Genomic DNA, 22,513 nt, shown 5'->3' with positions numbered 1-22,513 from the left:
ATCACATTATACACTGCTTGTTTCAATGGTTACAACCACCCTGCAATCCATCAGAGCTGGCCGTGCTTGTGCAGTTGCCGGGTTTGGGGTGGCCCCAATGCTATGTTGGGTCCCCTGGACATCGTCGAGGTGTCTCTGCTCTCCGGAAGGGATGGTAAGGCATGGTGCACCCCAATGGGAAATAAGTCCAGAGAATCAGGGTCTGCAGTAAACCAGGGTGCTTCTTTACTAGAGGAATTCAGGTGCAAAACAATATAGGCGAGGCATAGGGATGGCTTCCCCAGTCTCCTCCCTGGCAGAAGAAGGGTTTGATGCTGAGGACAGGCCTGAGCTGGCTGTCCCTCTCTCTTCAGAAGGCTGGTACCCTGGCCAAAGGCTGGAGGCCCACGGTCTGTAGCTCAGTAGTCTGGGTGGCAATTTGGTCACAGGGCTGGTGACCCATGGTCTGTGGCTTAGCGTCCCCATCTCAGCGTCTTCTTCTAGTCACTTATGCAGACTGTCATGAGTCTTCCCCTCCAAGCACTGGTCCCTAACTGCAGAACACTAGGGGCTCTGACTGCTCTCCTTATATACCGTTTCTAGCTAGACTGGAACCTTCAAGTGGGAGGGATGAAGTGAAGAATCTTAACAGAAACAAATACAAAGTGACCACTCCCATCTGGCAGACTGACATTAAAGCTTCAATGATACTCAATGGCAATGACACAGCAGTTTTTCCAGACAAAAACTATTTTCCAGACATAACAACATAGCTAACACCAGACATTCAAAAGGTCAGTCTGTAGCTGGCCAGCTAAGACCTGTCCTAGGTTGCTAACATAGCTTATTTGTTTCTACAGCTAGACCTGCCAATAACCTTAATACAGTTCCTATGTTTGTGTGTTAAAGACAAAAGCAGAGTTATTTACATTGACTTCATGTTTGGATGTCATATGACTGTTATATATATATTGTGTTCACAGAAGCAGAAAGGATAATATGCCTTTAAGATTCATTATATAATGTGAGGTAAGCTCAATGATACAGCAGAAACAACAGAAAGCATAGAGCTAAACTGTTGTTGATGGGCAGGAGTCTAGACCAATCACAGTCAGCCTCACACATAGCACGAGTTTTTACCAATCACAGCCAGCCTCATACACAGCCTATGTGGGAAATTCCCCTAGCTGGAATCATTACACCAGAGGAGAGAAGCTGAACAGACATTCACTCCACTAAGAGCTGTGTTTTATGGAAGCAGAGAGGCCAAAATAGTTCCACCAAACCAATTGCAAACTACAAACCAATTGCAAATTCAAATTCCATATTGCAATCCAAACTGCATACAACCATACCAGATCATACTCAACCAATCTGCAAATAGTTACTGCTAACTGCATACTGCAAATTGCGACCAAATTCAGCAAGTAGAACTATTAGTTAGACCTCAGATATACCTCTCCGGGAGATCAAAAAGTGCTTAAATAACTTAAAGTGAGAGTACAGATACTCAAGAGAGAAATATATCCACCATTTTATGTTGAATGACAAGATTGAACAGTTGAACCACCATCTTAATCATACCACCATTTTGTGATATCTTTTCAACACGTGTTATGTACATGGACTATCTGCTGCGTAGGCGGCAGTGTTATATATAAAGAAAAGTTGAAGTTAATAAAGAAGTTATTTCAAGCATTTGGTGTGCTCTTTAAACCTACCGTTTCCATAAAACGGCGCTAGAGGAATTACAGAGTAATAGACAGTCTGGTTAGACCAAAAGTCAGAGATATTAAAATTCTTCTAATGCCACAGCGCAAAAGGCACTTCATAGTGCTGCGCCTGCCACACAGTCTGTCTGGTTTTAGTGGTAAACAAGTCTGGCTTTTTCCCTCCAAAACATGCTCTTCTTTAAACCCTATGGGAGCAGTGGAAAATTACCAGCTTCTCATTCAGTCTCTCAGTATTCATTAACCCTTTCCACAAACCCTTGCAAATACAGTGCAAATGAATAAGATATACCGTATTTTTCGCTTTATAAGACGAACCTGATAATAAGACACATCTAGGTTTTTGAGGAGGAAAATAGGAAAAAAAATATTTTGAATCAAAAGGTGTGCTTTTGGTGGGTTTTGAACTAATGGTGGTCTGTGGATGACACTATTATGGGGGATCTGTGGATGACGCACTGTTATGGGGGCATTTGTGGATGACGCACTGTTATGGGGGCATCTGTGGATGATGCACTGTTATGGGGGCATCTGTGGATAACGCACTGTTATGGGGGCATCTGTGCATGATGCACTGTTATGAGGGCATCTATGGATGACGCACAGTTATGGGGGCATCTGTGGATGATGCACTGTTATGGGGGCATCTGTGGATGATGCACTGTTATGGGGATCTGTGGATGACACACTGATATGGGGGGAGCTGTGGATGATACTGCTATGGGGATATCTGTGGATAACACTGTTATGGGGGATATGTGGATGACACAGAGGGTATATAGCATCTTATGCTGGTCCCCTCTGTGTCTTCTTATGTCCCTGTGTAAATAGTGACCCCAATTAAACCGCTCACAGCAGTCTTCATATGTAATGATTAGTCATGTAACCCTCAACAAGTGGCTCTGCTTTGTTAAAGTACTGTAATCGTCTGTAGTAGTACTCACTATCAAGCTAGCAAGCAGGCCGGCAGCGTCATGTCACTCAGTCAGTCACGCTCCTGCTTCACCTGCTTCATTAATGAAATGGGAGGAGCGTGAATGAATGAGTGACGTTACACTGCCGGCCTCCCCGCTTCTTTGATAGTGAGTACTACTACAGACAATTACACTAGTTTAACAAACCAGAGCCACTGGGCAGGCCGGCAGTGTAACGTCACTCATTCATTCACGTTTCTCCCCTCCTGTTGCGCCACCTTCATTAATGATGTGGGAGGAGCATGACTGACTAAGTGACGTGACGCTGCCAGGCTATCTGCTAGCTTAATAGTGAGTACTACTACAGACAATTACAGTACTTTAACAAAGCAGAGCCACTGGTTGAGGATTACATGACTAATCTTTACATATGAAGACTGCTGTGAGCGGGGCCCGGTGTACTGGAGTACAGCGACTGCACCAGGCCCCACCACGAGTGAAACAGCAGCTGCCGGCCTCCAGCCCCTCCTCCCACCCCACGCGATAAAGCTCTGATACATCGCCGATGTACCGTTACATTACCCTACCTCGTGAGATTTCGCTACCTCCTGACTTCCTGTCGCATCGGAGATGACGTAAGGAAGCGTGCCTTAGTTTTTACTATCTGCGCTTGCGCACTGGGCCGTAATATTTCCCTACCTCGGCTCCCCGACGCATGCGCAGTGTCCCAGTGTGTTGCTGAAATCGGCACGGCAGTGAGATTTTCCCTAGACTGGCCTTTTGCGCATGCGCAGATAGTAAAAACTAAGGCACGCCTCCATACGTCATCTCCGATGCGACAGGAAGTCAGGAGGTAGGGAAATCTCACGAGGTAGGGTAATGTAACGCTACACCGGCCGCACTGTGTATCAGTGTCAGCAATGTAAAAATTGCAACCTTCTCTTTATAAGACGCACTGCCCTTTTCCTCCCACTTTTGGGGGGAAAAGGTGCGTCTTATAAAGCAAAAAATACAATAGATCACACCATACATTTAAAATGCAGTTACACAGTATTAAACAGTGCATGTTAACCCGTTCAAGTAATTTAAAGTAAGATGTTTATAACTTTGCATAGGGGAAACAGGGGAAAATGTCCACAAATGTCCAGACTTCAAAGTAGCCCTTGCTCCAGGGCACTACACTTGAGCACTATAGGAAAAAGAGACGACCTCTCTGGTGGCCAGGACTGTGAGAGCTCACATAGGCCGGTGCTTTTTCCTATAGTGTACAAACAGGCCACTGCTGCTGGATAGCAGGGTGGTCATAACCATGGAAACGAGTAGTGTATGATGTGAAGGAAAATTAATGAAGCCAGCAAAGGAGGCAATATGGACAATCACAATACATTAGAAAGTGCCTTGTATTAACTTTCTATACATAATAAATGCTATTTGCTGAAGGGACACACAACCCCTTTAAGCCAGAGAAGCATTTGGATTAACTGTTACCACCTTGCATCCTGCTGGTACCAAGTGGAGTGAATTCCAACCAAGTAAATAAACATTTACAATCAGGTCCATAAATATTGGGACATCGACACAAGTGTAACATTTTTGGCTCTATACACCACCACAATGGATTTGAAATGAAACAACCAAGATGTGCTTTAACTGCAGACTGTCAGCTTTAATTTGAGGGTATTTACATCCAAATCAGGTGAACGGTGTAGGAATTACAACAGTTTGCATATGTGCCTCCCACTTGTTAATGAAATAAAAGTAATGGGACAATTGGCTTCTCAGCTGTTCCATGGCCAGGTGTGTGTTATTCCCTCATTATCCCAATTACAATGAGCAGATAAAAGGTCCAGAGTTCATTTCAAGTGTGCTATTTGCATTTGGAATCTGTTGCTGTCAACTCTCAAGATGAGATCCAAAGAGCTGTCACTATTAGTGAAGCAAGCCATCATTAGGCTGAAAAAACAAACCAAACCCATCAGAGAGATAGCAAAAACATTAGGCGTGGCCAAAACAACTGTTTGGAACATTCTTAAAAAGGAGGAAAGCACCGGTGAGCTCAGCAACACCAAAAGACCCGGAAGACCACGGAAAACAACTGTAGTGAATGACCGAAGAATTTTTTCCCTGGTGAAGAAAACACCCTTCACAACAGTTGGCCAGATCAAGAACACTCTCCAGGAGGTAGGTGTATGTGTGTGAAAGTCAACAATCAAGAGAAGACTTCACCAGAGTGAATACAGAGGGTTCACCACAAGATGTAAACCATTGGTGAGCCTCAAAAACAGGAAGGCCAGATTAGAGTTTGCCAAACAACATCTAAAAACGCCTTAACAGTTCTGGAACAACATCCTATGGACAGATGAGACTAAGATCAACTTGTACCAGAGTAATGGGAAGAGAAGAGTATGGAGAAGGAAAGGAACTGCTCATGATCCTAAGCATACCACCTCATCAGTGAAGCATGGTCGTGGTAGTGTCATGGCGTGGACATGTATGGCTGCCAATGGAACTGGTTCTCTTGTATTTATTGATGATGTGACTGCTGACAAAAGGAGCAGGATGAATTCTGAAGTGTTTCGGGCAATATTATCTGCTCATATTCAGCCAAATGCTTCAGAACTCATTGGACGTTGCTTCACAGTGCAGATGGACAATGACCCAAAGCATACTGCAAACGCAACTGCAAAAGCAACCAAAGAGTTTTTTTAAGGGAAAGAAGTGGCAATGGCCAAGTCAATCACCTGACCTGAATCCGATTGAGCATGCATTTCACTTGCTGAAGACAAAACTGAAGGGAAAATGCCCCAAGAACAAGCAGGAACTGAAGACAGTTGCAGTAGAGGCCTGGTAGAGCATCACCAGGGATGAAACCCAGCGTCTGGTGATGTCTATGCGTTCCAGATTTCAGGCTGTAATTGACTGCAAAGGATTTGCAACCAAGTATTAAAAAGTGAAAGTTTGATTTATGATTATTATTCTGTCCCATTACTTTTGGTTCCTTAACAAGTGGGAGGCACATATGCAAACTGTTGAAATTCCTACACCGTTCACCTGATTTGGATGTAAATACCCTCAAATTAAAGCTGACAGGCTGCAGTTAAAGCACATCTTGTTTGTTTCATTTCAAATCCATTGTGTATAGATGTATAGAGCCAAAAATGTTAGAATTGCGTCAATGTCCCAATATTTATGGACCTGACTGTATATTGCCATTCAGGGATCTCACAACCGGTCCAAAACGGATCAGTTTTGCCCTAATGCATTCTGAATGGATAAGAGCCGCTCAGAATGCATCAGTTTGGCTCCGTTCCGTCTCCATTCCGCTTTGGAGGCTTCCAGCGTTTTGGTGTCCGTCTGACGAAACTAAGCCAAGTTTTCACTGACACAATATGGCACAACAGAAAACGGATCCGCCCCCATTGACTTTTAATGCTGTTCAAGAAGGAACCATTTTGGCTATGTTAAAGATAATACAAACCGATCCGTTCTGAACTGATGCATGCGGTTGTATTATCTGAATAGATGCGTTTGTGCAGATCCTTGATGGATCCGCACCAAATGAGAGTGTGAAAGTAGCCTTAAATAGAAGTCTCAGGGGCCTGGAACCATGAGGCAGCAGGCAGCAGTTTTCAGCGAGTCATGGGAGTCTATGACTTCTGTCCCGGCCATTCAACCTCAGACCATTAGCCCTGAAGCCTATGAGGGAGTAGACATGGTCACGAACACCTTTGTCAAGACATTAGCATTTGTGACCGAGTCATTGCGGCGCCTGAGACCTGCAGCAGGAGGCCACACTGATGTAATTGAGATGGAAAGTGTTTGTTATTATTATACATGGGGGCATTAAGGCTGGGTTCACATCACCTTTTTGTCTTACTTTTAATGTATATGTTAAACAGATGCCTCCAGCGCATGCTGTCACATAATTCCATTATAAATAAACATACACTTTAAAGAGTCTTTCACCTAATCTGACCGTTTTAGACTGCTCAGATCAGGTTATAGACTCTTTGACCCTCATTACAATCGTACCTTTCTCTTCTGTGTCCCTCGTCCAGATCATGAAAATAACACTTTTTAAACTTATGCAAATGATCTTCTGAAGGTGCCCAGGGGCGGCATTACTGGGCGATGTGCCCAGAAAAACACACCTCCAGCCGGCGGACGTCACGAGCGGCACCAGAGGACGGCAGGCTGGGAACTGGCCCGCACCTGCGCACTGCTCTGCCCATTATGGGCAGAGGAACAGCCTTTCAGCATGCGCCGGCCGGCTGTCTTTAGTTGGCCGGCGCATGCGCAATATGAAAAGCTGTTCCTCTGCCCATAATGGGCAGGAGTGTGCGCAGGTGGGGGCCAGTTCCCAGCCCGCCGTCCTCTGGTGCCGCTCGTTATGTCCGCCGGCTGGAGGTGTGTTTTTCTGGGCACATCGCCCATTAACGCTGCCCCTGGGCACCTTCAGAAGATCATTTGCATAAGTTTAAAAAGTGTTATTTTCATGATCTGGACGATCACAGAAGAGAAAGGTACGATTGTAATGAGGGTCAAAGAGTCTATAACCTGATCTGAGCGGTCTAAAACGGTCAGATTAGGTGAAAGACTCCCTTTAAGGCCTCATGCACACGGCCGTTGCTTTATTCCGTGTCCGTTGTTCCATTTTACGTGATTTTCAGCGGACCCATTGACTCTCAATGGGTCAGTTGAAAACTCGGCTAATGCACCGTTTGCCATCTGCGTCCGTGATCCGTGGTTCCAGTCCGTCAAAAAAATATAACCTGTCCTATTTTTTCGCGGACCAATTCAAGTCAATGGGACCGTGAAAAAACGCGGAGGCACACAAGATTGTTGTTCGCGCCCGTTTTTTTCCTATTATTTGCATGGCAAACTTGACTTAGATTTTTTTTTACTTTCCTTCATGTCTGGTGATACTCCAAAAATAAAGGAAGACACACGGAAACAAAAACGGAAACGAATCACGGAACAACGGAACCCCATTTTGCGGAACGGAACACAACGGTCGTGTGCATGAGGCCTAACTTATACATTCTTGAGCTGGACTCTGCAGTATGGAAAAGCGTAGTATACTACACTTTTGAATCCTTTTTCCCCTAATGTGTAAGTTAAACGTAGGGCAAAACTATTATGTGAAACCAGCCCTATACAAGCCGGAGCACTAGAGGGGCCATTATAATACACAGGGTACTACTGGGGACATAAATACAAGCCAGGGCACTAAAGGAGTACATATAATACATAGGGAAGTACTGGGGTCATTAATACCTGCTGGGGGCATCATAATACATGGGAAACTACTGGGGGCATTAATACAGGCCAGAGGACTACGGGGGTGCATTATAATACAGTCACTACTGGGGGAATTAATAGCACAACATGGGGGGCATTATAATACAGAGGGCACTACTGGAGGCATTACCGTAATATAGGCCAGAACACTACAGGGGGCATTATAATACAGAGGGCATTACAAGGGGTTTATAACTGCAGGAGGGCATTATAATTAGAGGGGCATTGCATTATTATTATACTCACTTATATAGCGCTGACATATTCTGCAGTGCTTTACATCAACCAGTCCCCAATAGGGCTCACAATCTGTGGGAGGAAAGCAAAGTACCCGGAGGAAACCCACACAAATATGGGGAGAACATACGAACTCCATGCTGATGATGTCCTTGGTCAGATTTGAACCCAGGAACCCAGTGCTGCAAGCCACAGTGCTACCTCTTTATAACTACATGGGACACTACAAGGGGCATTAAAATTTAAATTACTGGGGACACTACAAGGTTTTGTTTAAATACTGTAGCTACTACAGGGAGTATTATAACTACTGGGCTACTACAGGGGACATAATAAATATTGGGTTCACCATAAAGGACATTATAACTACTGGGGACACTATAGGGGGCTTTATTACTACTGTGCGGTCTATAGGGAGTCCTATAGATTGGCCTTATTTCTGCTGAGGGCACTATAGAGGAGCCTTATTTCCACTGGGGGCACATTATTATTGGACACAATATGAAGAGCATTGTTACAAATGGGACAATTTTGGGGAGCATTATCACTATTGGGGTATTGTAGGGGGCGCTATTACTATTGAGGTCAGTTTGGTAGCACTATTACTATGGCGGACTATCTTTATGGCACTGTTATTTTTGCAGTATTGTGTTTGTGGGTTTGGGGGAGCACAGCGGGCAAACTATTGAAGGGCAGGATGATGGAAAAGTGAGGAAGCTAAGATGTCTGAGTGCAAAGACAGAGACCAGACGTGACTGAAAAAGATGTCAAGGCGGTTTGGAGATTATGAATAAAAAGAACATGTACATCAGAGGAAGCATCATTGAATGTAAGAGGACTGGATGTGCTATATATAGTCTATTAACAATAATTTTTACGCCGCTCATCAACTGAAATTATTTTCTATTTGTGGCCCATATGTCTGGACGAGTTTAAAACCCCTGATCTAGGGTTTCTGCACTTTTTTCCAACATGCTCCATGAGCAGGGGTGGACTGAGAACTTAAAGTGGCCCTGGAAAAAATGCTAAAAGTGGCCCCGTTTTGTAGTCGGGTCCAAATTGATGGAAGGCAGGGCCAGCAATACCATATTGTGGCACGTTATATCACCCAACAGAGCCAAATACCACAGTCCATCACAAAATACTGCCACCAGCAGCACAAATTACATCCCCAAAAACTTCCACTGGCCGGCCGTGATGAGGGCTCAGGCGGCCCCCTGGGCATCGGCCCACCTGGAAATTTCCCTGTAAGGTCTATGGCCAATCAGTCCATGAGGGAGCAGGGCTTAGCAGAAAGTGGGCAGAGCTTCGTGGAAAAAGGGGTTGGTCCTAAGATGCTCTATTATGTGCCAAATTTCAGTGCAATTCTGGTGTAAAAATCTGTCTCAAAGAGAACCAACGATTAGTTGGTATAGCATCAGTGGAAAGTGTCTATCCCTGCACCAGATTTATTATCGAGCCAGAGCCACAGTGATATATCTGCTGCGGGTCTTGACAGCCTGTCTAAGCCTGCGCCATCTACAGTAATAGTAAATCTGGGCCTGAGTATTTCAGAGCAGGAGGTTGCTGTGCAGTAAGGGGTTGACTCCACTCTGTAATGTTGCTGCCAGTTTCTTGGAGGCACGCTGGATTAAAGCACTTCCAGGATGCTGGTGCTGGAGATGATGTAGGTGGTTCTCCTGGCTGTCAGCTGTAAATCCACAGTCTTCACATACATAAAGCTTTGTCCTACGTTCCTTGTAGGCGTAATTCTGTTGTACTCCATGGATCTTCTTCAAATGTGACTCCAGGGAGCAGCGCTGAGTGAATGCCTTGTCACATAGGTGGCACTTATAAGGACGGACACCTATAAAATAAAAAAATAAAAATTGTTTATTCTGACTGTTTAAATCTTTTGTCTGTCAATAATAGTATGAGTTACATTTTCTAGAATATTGTTTACTACAAGCTCTTAATTATACTTGATACTGGATTTCATCTTGTGGCACAGGCATTTAGACATGGCAGGTCTGTGGCCTTTGTTATGCCCCTGGTTGCCATGGCAACACATTGTCACCCCACAATTGTGGGGGAGGGTGTGATTGGGACAGATGGAAACCCATTGGCAAGCAGCTGCATGCAAGCCTTACAACAGCAAACACAATGCTAAGTGTCAGATGGAGTGGTGTGACCCTGGACTCTGAAGCAGTGGAAAGGTATTCTGTGGAATGAGAAATCATACTTTTTCTGGGTTTGGTGAATGCCAAGAGAACGTTACCTGCCTGACTGCAGTGTGCCAACTATAAAGTTTGGAGAAGGATGGATAATGCTATGGAAATGTTTTTCAAGGGTTTGCCTAGGCCCCTTAGTTCCAGAGAAGGGGAATCTTAATGCTTCACCAATGCAAAAAGAAAGGTCCATAAAGACATAGTTGGATGAGTTTGGTGTGGCAGAGTTTGACTGGCCCATACAGAGCCCCAACCCCATTGAACAGGGTGAACTAGAACAGAGATTGTAAGCCAAGTCCTCTTTTCAACATCAGTGTCTGACCTCACAAATGAGGTCCCACAAACACACTTCAATTTTTTTAGAAAGTCTTCCCAGATAGGAGAGCTGTTTTTAGCTACAAATGGGGGACTGACTCTATATTAATGTCTTTGGATGTAGAATGGGATGTCATATAAGCTCCTGTACGTGCAATGTAGTGTTAGGTGTCTCAATATTTTTGTCCATAGTTGGTATTAGCATAGACAATCATTCTCTTATTACGTTACCACTTGACCCAGACTGGATCCTGGTCATTTGGAGAAGCATATTGTTTGAAAATAAAAGGAAAATTATATATTTTATAATGCATTTCCAGATCATTGTGATATAACATTCAAAGGCATTTTCTTTTTTCCTATCACATTCTTTGCAAGTTTGAGTTACAGTCATTTCCTACTCATGCTTTCATTATAAATAAAAAGAGACATCAACCACTAGATGGCTGCACACCTCCACAATATAACATTTCCAAAAGAAAAAAAAAAAATGCCATCTAGTGCTTATATTACCATATTAAATATAATGATACAGTCACAGCAAGCTGCCCATACCTTCCCAAAATACATTTCAAGTGTTCAGATGCATGAAGTGATAAACATAAAGTAACTTTTTTTTGTGAAATGCTGTACGATTATCAGTATGTAATCCTTGGAGTCCAATGTCCCAGACCCACAAGTTCTGAACAGCAAAAATGCAATGGTCTACCTCCAATCTCCTGTTCCAGTTGTAGTGTATACTGTATCTGGTTTACCAGGTGAATTATTTGAATGTTTAGCCCACTGGACTAGATATATAACATACTCTAGTATGTTATATATCTAGTCCAGTGGGCTAAACGCCTCAAATTCTGATAGCCAGTGCCATCAATGTGGTTCTCAGCCCCATCCATGCTCACCTGTATGGGTGCGGACATGTCTCTTAAGGTCAAAGGTGTCATTGAATCCTTTACCGCAATGCTCACACTGGTGTCTCTTCACCTCACTGTGACACTTCATATGACGATTCAGCATCCTTTGATATGTAAAGCTCTTGTCACAGAGCGTGCAGCTGAACAGCATCTTCTGTTCACCCTATTATGATATTGAACAAGGAGAAGACATTATAAACAATATTTCAACGAACCAGGCCATGATGACAAGGAGGTTATTAAATTAAATCTTTAACCCAGAGACCAAGACCAAGCCATTTTTCATCTTTGTGAACAGGCCTAATTTTGCAAATCTGACATGTGTCACTTTATGTGCTAATAACTTTGGAATGCTTTTATTTATCCAAGCCATTCTGAGATTGTTCTCTGGTGACATCTCGTACTTGATGTTAGGGGAAAATTTGGGTCGATATGTTTTACCTTTATTTTATAAAAAATCCAAATTTTACTAACAATTTGGAAAAAATGTAAATAATCAAAATTTTAATTTCTACGTCTTAAAGTCAGATAGTGATACCTCATTAGATAGTTTTTACTTAAAGGGGTTGGCCACTTTTGGGTTATTATTGACCAATGTGTATATAAGATAATTATATGGCACTTAATAATATAGCCTTTGTTGAAATTCTGCACCATTTTCTGTATTTTATAAGGGACACAATGTCTTATGTACTGTCCACACCAAGGTCTTGTCCATAAAATGGCTGCTGATGGAGGGTCATATGACCTGGAAAATCACCTCCATGTGATGTTTCCTCCATACAAACACACTGCACCTGCATTAAACTCCAAACAGAACAAGTGCAGATGGCAGGGGCAGTGTATCCAAATGGATTAGACATCACATTGAGGTGATTTGCCTAGTCATATGACCCTCCATCAGCAGCCATTTTATGGACAAAACCTCTGTGTACAGTACACTAGACTTTTTTTACTTTATGAAATATGGAAAATGGTGCAGAATTGCAACAAAGGCTATATTAGTAAGTGCCATATAATCATCTTTTATACACTTGGTGAACAATAATCAGAAAGTGGCCAACCCTGTTAAGATTCCCTATATGTCTACTTTATGTATGCATCGTTTTGAAAATTACATATATTTTTTTAGGACGTTAGAAGGCTTAGAATTTAAGAAGCAATTTTTCTAATTTTCTATAAAATTTTCAAAACCGACTTTTTCAAGGACCAATTCAGTTCTGAAGTCACTTTGAGGTCCTTACATAATAGAAATTACCCATAAATGACCCCATTTTAGAAACTATACCCCACAAATTATTCAAAACTGAAAATGGAGGTGAAATTTTGCAGAATTCAAAAGGAAAGGAGCGGTATCTGGATTTTCTAACATGTAATTTGCTGAGCTGTGTGGGGGCTCATGTTTTGCAGGATGGGCTGTAGTTTTTAATGGTACCATTTTTGGGTACATATGACTTTTTGATTGCTTTTTATTTCATTTTTATGAGGTGGAGTGGGCTTTTTTTTTTTACTGCAAATACAGAATATATGACCTAAAGTTACACTAACTATATGAATAAACTTGATTTACTTAACAAATATATTTTGAAAAAGATCATTTGTGCCCATCCACCATGGCAAGGTGACCTCTTTTGCACAGGAACCTACGCTAAATGCTACCTCTTCTGGTGCCAAATGGTCTCCAATGAATTCAGGAAAGGCAGGCTCCATGTATATGCAGAGCCTCCTCTGTATGCTACTCCTCCTTGACAGTTCGGTGCTTGTATGTCCTGGGTTAAAATTGGGTAAAAATTTTTGTCTCAGTTATAGATCTCACACGTCCCCTATCTGGGGACTATATATTAAAACTAACGGAAGGACCTGGCTTTGCACGGGTATATTTCATTTATTTAATTTAATGTTTATGTGTGTTGTTAAAAGATATCCACTATAACAGTGACATCTACAGTACCCCTCCCATTTAACAGTGAGCTCCACAGCGGCCTGCCCCCTTAACAGTAACATCCACAGCGGCCACCCCTTTATTAGTGACCTCCACAGTACCCCATCTCGTTAACAGTGATTTCCACAATAACCCGCCCCCTTAACAGTGACCTCCACAGAGCTCCATTCCCTTAAAATGTGTCCTCCACAACACCCCAACCCCATAACAGTGGCCTCTACAGCACCCCTCCCGCCCATTAACACTGACCACCATAGCAGACCGTCACCTTAACTGTTACCTCCACAACACCCCGCCCCCTTAACAGTAGCCTCTACAGAAATCTGCCCCTTAACACTGACCTCCATAGTGGACCGTCCCCTTAACTGTGACCTCCACAGCAGCCTGCCCCTAGGGAGGCCAGTCAGTCCAGCTTTCAGACTCCCTGTCCTCCGTCCAGCACAAGGCATGGATGGACACAGGGATGTCCTTTTGAACATCTCACTCTCAGACAGAAGCACCGTGCTGTCTGAGCGTAAGGTGCAGGGAGAAAGTCACCCTTCCTCCCACCCCTGCAGCTGACAGAAGTTGTTTTTTACCTTCATTTTTTCAATCCCTGTAGGCTGCGGAGTGGGAGTGGGTGTGGCCTAACAAGGCCTGGGCGTGGCTTATCAGGACCTGGGGGCGGGGTTTTTAAGTCCATCTTTTGAGGGTGGCCTGAATGGCCACCCTACCTGCCCCCTTAACTGTGACCTCCACAACACTCCGCTCCCTTAACAGTGTCATCCACAGCACCCAGCCCGTTTAAAGCTGACCTACAGCAGTGAAGAAAAATGGTTGGGTTGTTATGAAAACCTAGTGTAAAACTGTGTATGTGGAGACTAACGGTCTGCGAGCTTCTATTGACTGGTAAGGGTCATGTGACCAGGCTTCTATTAGCTAATGCATTTTTTGGAAATATCTCAGGAACAGTACATGCTAGAGAGCTGAGACCCGGTCTCAAACCTTCCCGGACACCTGATGTACCTGTGTGCCAAATTTCGTGATTGTAAATGCGACGGTGCGGATTCCTTTAGCGGACATACATACACACATACACTTAGCTTTATATCTCTTATATATAGAAAAATTTGTTTCTGTCTGCCTGTCTGTACGTTCTTTATGTGTGACCAAACGACTAGACCGATCTTCACCAAATTTGGCACACAGGTACATCAGGTGTCCGGGACGGTTTCAGACCGGGTCTCAGCTCTCTAGGGCGTATCGTTCCTGATATATTCCCAAAAAATGACCTGCATTAGACAATAGAAGCAAACAAGCCTTTCACTTAACCGCCTCCGGACCACCTAACGCAGGATCGCGTTCCGGAGGCGGCAGCGCTGCGCAGAGTCACGCATATACGCGTCATCTCGCGAGACGCGAGATTTCGCTCAAAGCCGGCCATGCGCATCGCGGGCCGGCAAAAGTTAGAGGACAAGTTCGTCACCATCCTGCCAGCCACGATCATTGGCTGGCAGGTTGGCGATTTTCAAAAAAACGAATCACAAGCCAGATAACACATCATATTAGTAAATATGATGTGTTAAATGGCTTGTCTGCTCCTCTGCTGGTCCTTTTCGTCGGTTGGTTCCAGCAGAGGAGCAGAGATCACTGTGAGTACCCACCAACACTACACCTTAGCCCCAGATTACCCCCATCACCCGAATTAACCCCTTGATCACCCCTTGATCGCCCCTGTCAATCACCTAGTGACAGGGCCGGCGCTTCCATAGAGGCAAGGGGGGCAATTGCCCCCGGGCCCCTGAGTCCTTAGGGGCCCCCAGCGCCGGCCCGCAATACTATTCTATAATTCTTTCCTACCTGGCGGCGCTGCTAAGTTTGCTAGCTGCGCATGGAGTCCGTACTAATGCAGAGGAGGGGGCCCCCTGCCGGCAGCCGCTCTGAGCCCCGCTCTGCCTGCCTCTTTAAGAGACTTGACAAGCAGTGGCTGTAAGTGAGCGTGCCGTCGCTGCCGCACAGGCAGGCACGTCTTCGATTCTGCCTGCCGTTGCGTTGCCACTGCTCCGCCCCCAGAACAGAGAAAAAGGAGCAAGCAGCGGCAGCCAGCCACAGCCCGAGCCCGCCATACGGACTCTGCCAAGGAAGGCCCGCCGCCCACACACAGAGAAGACTCTTCTGATTCTGAGACTGTGACAGGAGGCAGCGAAGTTGAAGCTCCTAAGTACAACAGTTACTGGTAGGTAGGTTGGTTGGTTAATTAATTATAACAACTTAGTTACTGGATTCCATTCTCACCATCTGACCCGTCCCAGTAGTGCCAGGCCCAGCCAGTGTACTAGCCCGTCCTGGTTCTGTTTTTTGGACTGGAGAAATGTGCATTGGATGGGGGGGGGGGGGGGGGGGGGGAGTCATGAGAGAGATGTCTGTGCATGTGCTGGCACTGCTGGAGAAATGTGCCATGGGGCCGCCCTGGTTCTGTTTGGACTGGAGAAATGTGCATGGACATTTCTCCAGCAGTGCCAGCACATGCACAGACATCTCTCTCATGACTCTGAGATATTCGTCCGTCCGTCCCCATGCACATTTCCCCAGTCCAAACAGAACCAGGGCGGCCCCATGGCACATTTCTCCAGCAGTGCCAGCACATGCACAGACATTTTAGACGAGAGATGTCTGTGCATGTGCTGGCACTGCTGGAGAAATGTGCCATGGGGCCGCGGCCGCCCTGGTTCTGTTTGGACTGGAGAAATGTGCATGGGGGGGAGTCATGAGAGAGATGTCTGTGCATGTGCTGGCACTGCTGGAGAAATGTGCCATGGGGCCGCCCTGGTTCTGGTTGTTGTTTACAATACGGGACGTTAAAGTCGCACGTGTCATGTGGGGGGGGGGCCCTTCTTGTTTTTCGCCCCAGGGCCCCATTTCACCTAGAACCGACACTGCCTAGTGAAAGGAAAAAAGAGATCAGTGTAAACTGTCACTTTTTTTTTTCACTGGTATTGACTGTTAGGTTTTAGGATAGTTTAGGCCCCTTGGTTAGGTAGTTTAGCGATTGTTTAGCGCCCAGCCCACCACACCGCAGTCACTTATTCGCTGTTTAGCGTATCGCTAATCAGTATTTGTACTTTTATAGTATCTGTAAGTGATCAAAACTGATCACAGTCAGATCTATAATTGTATTAGTGTCACCTTAGTTCGCCCTCCACCCAAAACGCAGTGTTTGCCCGATCAGGCCTAATCGGTCGCCCATACGTGCGTTCACCCACACCCGCCCCACCGCAGTGACAAAAAATATATATTTTTTTGATCACTGCACAATCACTTTCCAAGCGCTGCGGCGATAAAAAAAAACAGTTTTGATATTTTTTATCAACCGCAGCGGCCTCCGGTACTTCGCTAGCCTCCCCTTTGTAAGACAGGCTTGCTTTTTTTCTTGGGTAGTCTCAGGGAATACCCCTAAATTTAGTAGTCCAAATGTCAAACAGGGGGTATTCTTCTGAAGAGGCCTACAGGATTCTGACCCAGTCGGATGAGGAATGGGAACCCTCATCTGACGAATCTAGCGGGTCAGAATATGAACCTGTAGAAAGCAGTGGCACTCTGACCCAAAGTTCGGACGAGGAGGTGGAGGTCCCTGATAGCACCAGGCGTACCCGGCCCCGTGTCGCTAGACCACAGGTTACGCAGGATCCGCTTCAAGAGCAGCAGAGTGGGGCTGGCGCTGTTGGATCACGTGGTGAGGCATACACCAGCAGCGCAGCCCTCCCTGGACCTAGTACCAGCACTGCCGTACAACATGGTGAAGTGGCGAGCACCAGAAGGGCAGTTGAAGCTGGTACGGTGGCACGTGCAGTAGTTACCCCGTCGCAGCCACCGCACAGACAGGCCCGTAGAGCCCCTAGAGTCCCTGAGGTGCTGGCAAATCCTGATTGGCAGTCACCAACTTCAGCCGCACCATTAGTTCCCCCTTTCACCGCCCAGTCTGGAGTTCGGGTTGAGACGGCTCAGATCGGTTCGGCCCCGGGATTTTTTGAGCTGTTCTTGACTGCGGAGCTCTTGGACTTAGTCGTGGCAGAGACAAACCGGTATGCCACACAATTTATATCCGCCAACCCGGGAAGCTATTATGCCCAGCCTTTCCGGTGGAAACCAGTCCAAGTTTCCGAAATTAAAATTTTTCTGGGCCTTCTCCTCAACATGGGTCTAACCAAAAAGCATGAATTGCGGTCATATTGGTCCACGAACCCGATTTATCACATGCCCATGTTCTCTGCTGCTATGTCCAGGGCACGATTTGAGGCCATCCTGCGTTTCCTGCATTTTAGCGACAACACCACCTCCCGTCCCAGAGGCCACCCAGCTTTTGACCGGCTCCACAAAATTCGGCCCCTCATAGACCACTTCAACCAGAAATTTGCAGATTTGTATACCCCAGAGCAAAACATCTGTGTAGACGAGTCCCTAATACATTTTACCGGGCGCCTTGGCTTCAAACAATACATCCCAAGCATGGGGTCAAATTGTATAAGCTCTGTGAAAGGGCCACAGGCTATACCCACAAATTTCGGATCTATGAGGGAAAAGATCAGACCCTTGGAGCCGGTCGGTTGCCCTGACTACCTGGGGAGCAGTGGGAAGACAGTCTGGGACTTGGTGTCACCCTTATTTGGCAAGGGGTACCATCTTTATGTGGACAATTTCTACACAAGTGTGGCCCTCTTTAGGCATTTGTTTCTAGAACAGATTGGCGCCTGTGGCACCGCGCGAACTAGTCGCGTGGGCTTCTCCCAATGGCTCGTTACCACCCGTCTTGCAAGGGGGGAGAGGGCTGCCTTGTGTAACGAAGAACTGCTCGCGGTGAAATGGAGAGACAAGCGTGACGTTTACATGCTCTCCTCCATTCACGCAGACACGACAATCCAAATTGAGCGAGCAACCCGTGTCATTGAAAAGCCCCTCTGTGTCCCCGACTATAATTTGCTCATGGGAGGGGTGGACTTCAATGACCAGATGTTGTCTCCGTATTTAGTTTCCCGACGCACCAGACGCTGGTATAAGAAGGTGTCTGTATATTTAATTCAATTGGCTCTGTACAATAGTTTTGTTCTCTACAGTAAGGCTGGGAGAACACGATCCTTCCTAAAATTTCAGGAAGAGATCATCGAGAACCTCCTGTATCCAGAAGGTTCTGTGGCCCCATCCACCAGTGTAGTTAGCCGTCTACACGAGCGACATTTCCCCAGTGTCGTTCCTGGTACCTCAACCCAACCGTCACCCTGAAAAAGATGTTGTGTCTGTAGCAGGAGTGGAATAAGGCGTGACACCCACTATTTCTTTCCTGACTGTCCTGACCACCCTGCCCTATGCTTTGGAGAGTGTTTCCGGAAGTACCACACACAGGTACACTTAGCATAGGGATTGCATCTCACAGGACAGGCACACAGGGCTATTAGGGCCCTTACACTCACAGCTACTGCAAACCTCTCCTTTCACCTGGGATAAAGTGCATAATGTACTTCGCCACATCTGAATGGATAAATCTGGTTTGCCAGGGCATACAAGCTAAGTGGGTATGGATGTTGGGCGGAGCTCCTATGTCCTGGCAGACGCCTTTCCCCTCCTTTTTCTTTTTTTGGCAGAGATTTTTTCATCCACATTGATAGATGCGAATGAAGAAATCTGTGCCGTTCATTTTTTTCTTTCAGCCAAGAGGCTGAACGGAAAAAAAAAATCTCATTACCCGTATGCTCAATATAAGGAGAATAGCAGAAACTCCTAATGCTGGCCATACATGTAATGATTGCGGAGACCTTCAAATGCCAGAGCAGTACAAACACCCCACAAATAACACCATTTTGGAAAGAAGACACCCCAAGGTATTCGCTGAGGGGCATATTGAGTCCATGAAAGATTGAAATTTTTGTCTCAAGTTAGCGGAAAGGGAGACTTTGTGAGAAAAAAAACCAAAAAAATCAATTTCCGCTAACTTGTGCCCAAATTTTTTTTTTTCTATGAACTCGCCATGCCCCTCATTGAATACCTTGGGGTGTCTTCTTTCCAAAATGGGGTCACATGTGGGGTATTTATACTGCCCTGGCTTTTTAGGGACCCTAAAGCGTGAGAAGAAGTCTGGGATCCAAATGTCTAAAAATGCCCTCCTAAAAGGAATTTGGGCACCTTTGCGCATCTAGGCTGCAAAAAAGTGTCACACATGTGGTATAGCCGTACTCAGGAGAAGTTGGGGAATGTGTTTTGGGGTGTCATTTTACATATACCCATGCTGGGTGAGAGAAATATCTTGGTCAAATGCCAACTTTGTATAAAAAAATGGGAAAAGTTGTCTTTTGCCGAGATATTTCTCTCACCCAGCATGGGTATATGTAAAATGACACCCCAAAACACATTGCCCAACTTCTCCTGAGTACGGAGATACCACATGTGTGACACTTTTTTGCAGCCTAGGTGGGCAAAGGGGGCCACATTCCAAAGAGCACCTTTCGGATTTCACCGGCCATTTTTTACAGATTTTGATTTCAAACTACTTACCACACATTTGGGCCCCTAGAATGCCAGGGCAGTATAACTACCCCACAAGTGACCCCATTTTGGAAAGAAGACACCCCAAGGTATTCCGTGAGGGGCATGGCGAGTTCCTAGAATTTTTTATTTTTTGTCACAAGTTAGTGGAAAATGATGATTTTTTTTTTTTCTTACAAAGTCTCATATTCCACTAACTTGTGACAAAAAATAAAAAGTTCTATGAACTCACTATGCCCATCAGCGAATACCTTAGGGTGTCTACTTTCCGAAATAGGGTCATTTGTGGGGTGTTTGTACTGTCTGGGCATTGTAGAACCTCAGGAAACATGACAGGTGCTCAGAAAGTCAGAGCTGCTTCAAAAAGCGGAAATTCACATTTTTGTACCATAGTTTGTAAACGCTATAACTTTTACCCAAACCATTTTTTTTTTTTTATCAAAGACATGTAGAACAATAAATTTTGAGAAAAATTTATATATGGATGTCGTTTTTTTTGCAAAATTTTACAACTGAAAGTGAAAAATGTCATTTTTTTGCAAAAAAATCGTTAAATTTCGATTAATAACAAAAAAAGTAAAAATGTCAGCAGCAATGAAATACCACCAAATGAAAGCTCTATTAGTGAGAAGAAAAGGAGGTAAAATTCATTTGGGTGGTAAGTTGCATGACCGAGCAATAAACGGTCAAAGTAGTGTAGGTCAGAAGTGTAAAAAGTGGCCTGGTCATTAAAGGGTTTCTATCACTTCGTTTAACATATTTAGCTGTCAGACACTAGCGATCCGCTAGTGTCTGCTCTGCCCAACCATCCTAATATAACTGCTTTTGGGGCAGCCGTTTTGCTAAAAAAATAACTTTTATTAATATGCTAATGAGCCTCTAGGTGCTATGGGGGCGTCATTAGCACCTAGATGCTCCGTCTACCTTCAGAAACTGCCGCCGCCCAGCGCGTCCCTCCAGCCCGCCCATCTCCTTCTGAATGCGATCCTCCTTGTGAGCGCCTGTATTCGGCGCATGCGCAGTGAATGTCTGACCGCTTCCCTGCTCAGACATATCCACTGCGCCTGCGCGATGACGTCATAGTGCTCCGAGGAACAGGCGCAGTGGAGATGTCTGAGCAGGGAAGCGGTCAGACATTCACTGCGCATGCGCCGAATACAGGCGCTCACAAGGAGGATCGCATTCAGAAGGAGATGGGCGGGCTGGAGGGACGCACTGGGCGGCGGCAGTTTCTGAAGGTAGACGGAGCCTCTAGGTGCTAATGACGCCCCCATAGCACCTAGAGGCTCATTAGCATATTAATAAAAGTTATTTTTTTAGCAAAACGGCTGCCCCAAAAGCAGTTATATTAGGATGGTTGGCCAGAGCAGACACTAGTGGATCGCTAGTGTCTGACAGCTAAATATGTAAAACGAAGTGATAGAAACCCTTTAAGGGTGTTTAAGCTATAGGGGCTGAGGTGGTTAAAGGGGCAACTGCTGTGGAGGTTACTGTTCAGCAGCATGGTACTCTGAGGTCACTGTTAAGGCAACGGCGTACTGTAGAGGTCACCGTTAAGGGGGCGGAACCCTGAGAAGGTCAATGTCAATGGAGTGGGGTGCTGTGAAACTCACTGTTAAAGAGGCGGGCTACTATGAAGGTCAAAGTTAAGGGGATGGGCTGCAGTGGAGTTCCCATTTTAACCACCTCAGCCCCCCTAGCTTAAACCCCCTTAATGACCAGACTACTTTTTACAATTCTGCACTACACTACTTTCACGGTTTATTGCTCGGTCATACAACTTACCACCCAAATGAATTTTACCTCTTCTTCTCACTAATAGAGCTTTCATTTGGTGGTATTTCATTGCTGCTGACATTTTTACTTTTTTTTATATTAATCAAAAATGACCGAAATTTTTGCAAAAATAAAACTACATTTCTATATAAATTTTTCTCTAAATTTATTGTTCTACATGTCTTTGAAAAAAAAAAATATGCAATAAGTGTATATTTATTGGTTTGGGTAAAAGTTTACAAACTATGGTGCAAAGAAATTAATTTACGCACTTTGACTTTCTGAGCACCTGTCATGTTTCCTGAGGTTCTACAATGCCCAGACAGTAGAAACACCCCACAAATGACCCCATTTCGGAAAGTAAACACCCTAAGGTATTCGCTGATGGGCATAGTGAGTTCATGGAAGTTTTTATTTTTTGTCACAAGTTAGCGGAAATTGAATTTTTTTTTTTTTCTTACAAAGTCTCATATTCCACTAACTTGTGACAAAAAATAAAATTTTACATGAACTCACCATACCCCTCACAGAATACTTCGGGGTGTCTTCTTTCTAAAATGGGGTCACTTTTGGGGTATTTATACTGCCCTGGCATTTCAGGGGCCCTAAAGCGTGAGAAGAAGTCTGGAATCCAAATGTCTAAAAATGCCCTCCTAAAAGGTACTCATTGGAATTTGGGCCCCTTTGC

At 44.9% G+C, this 22,513-nt stretch overlaps 1 protein-coding gene across 1 annotated transcript in view; it reads right to left on the bottom strand.

Moving 5' to 3' along the window:
* Nucleotides 1-9,334: 9,334 nt before the first annotated feature.
* OVOL1 (ovo like transcriptional repressor 1) overlaps nucleotides 9,335-22,513 on the bottom strand; it is a 280,841-nt gene continuing 267,662 nt past the window's right edge. Inside the window, exons 3-4 of the mRNA XM_040410178.1 lie at nucleotides 11,583-11,757; nucleotides 9,335-10,007 (exon numbers count right to left, since the gene is read on the bottom strand). Of these exons, the coding sequence (XP_040266112.1) occupies nucleotides 9,712-10,007; nucleotides 11,583-11,757 (471 nt within the window). The 3' untranslated portion in view covers nucleotides 9,335-9,711. The remainder of the gene's footprint in view (nucleotides 10,008-11,582; nucleotides 11,758-22,513) is intronic.

The sequence above is a fragment of the Bufo bufo genome, chromosome 10 (assembly GCF_905171765.1).
Source record: "Bufo bufo chromosome 10, aBufBuf1.1, whole genome shotgun sequence".
NCBI classification, from domain to species: Eukaryota; Metazoa; Chordata; class Amphibia; order Anura; family Bufonidae; genus Bufo; species Bufo bufo.
This window is presented reverse-complemented; position numbering and strand designations above follow the sequence as displayed.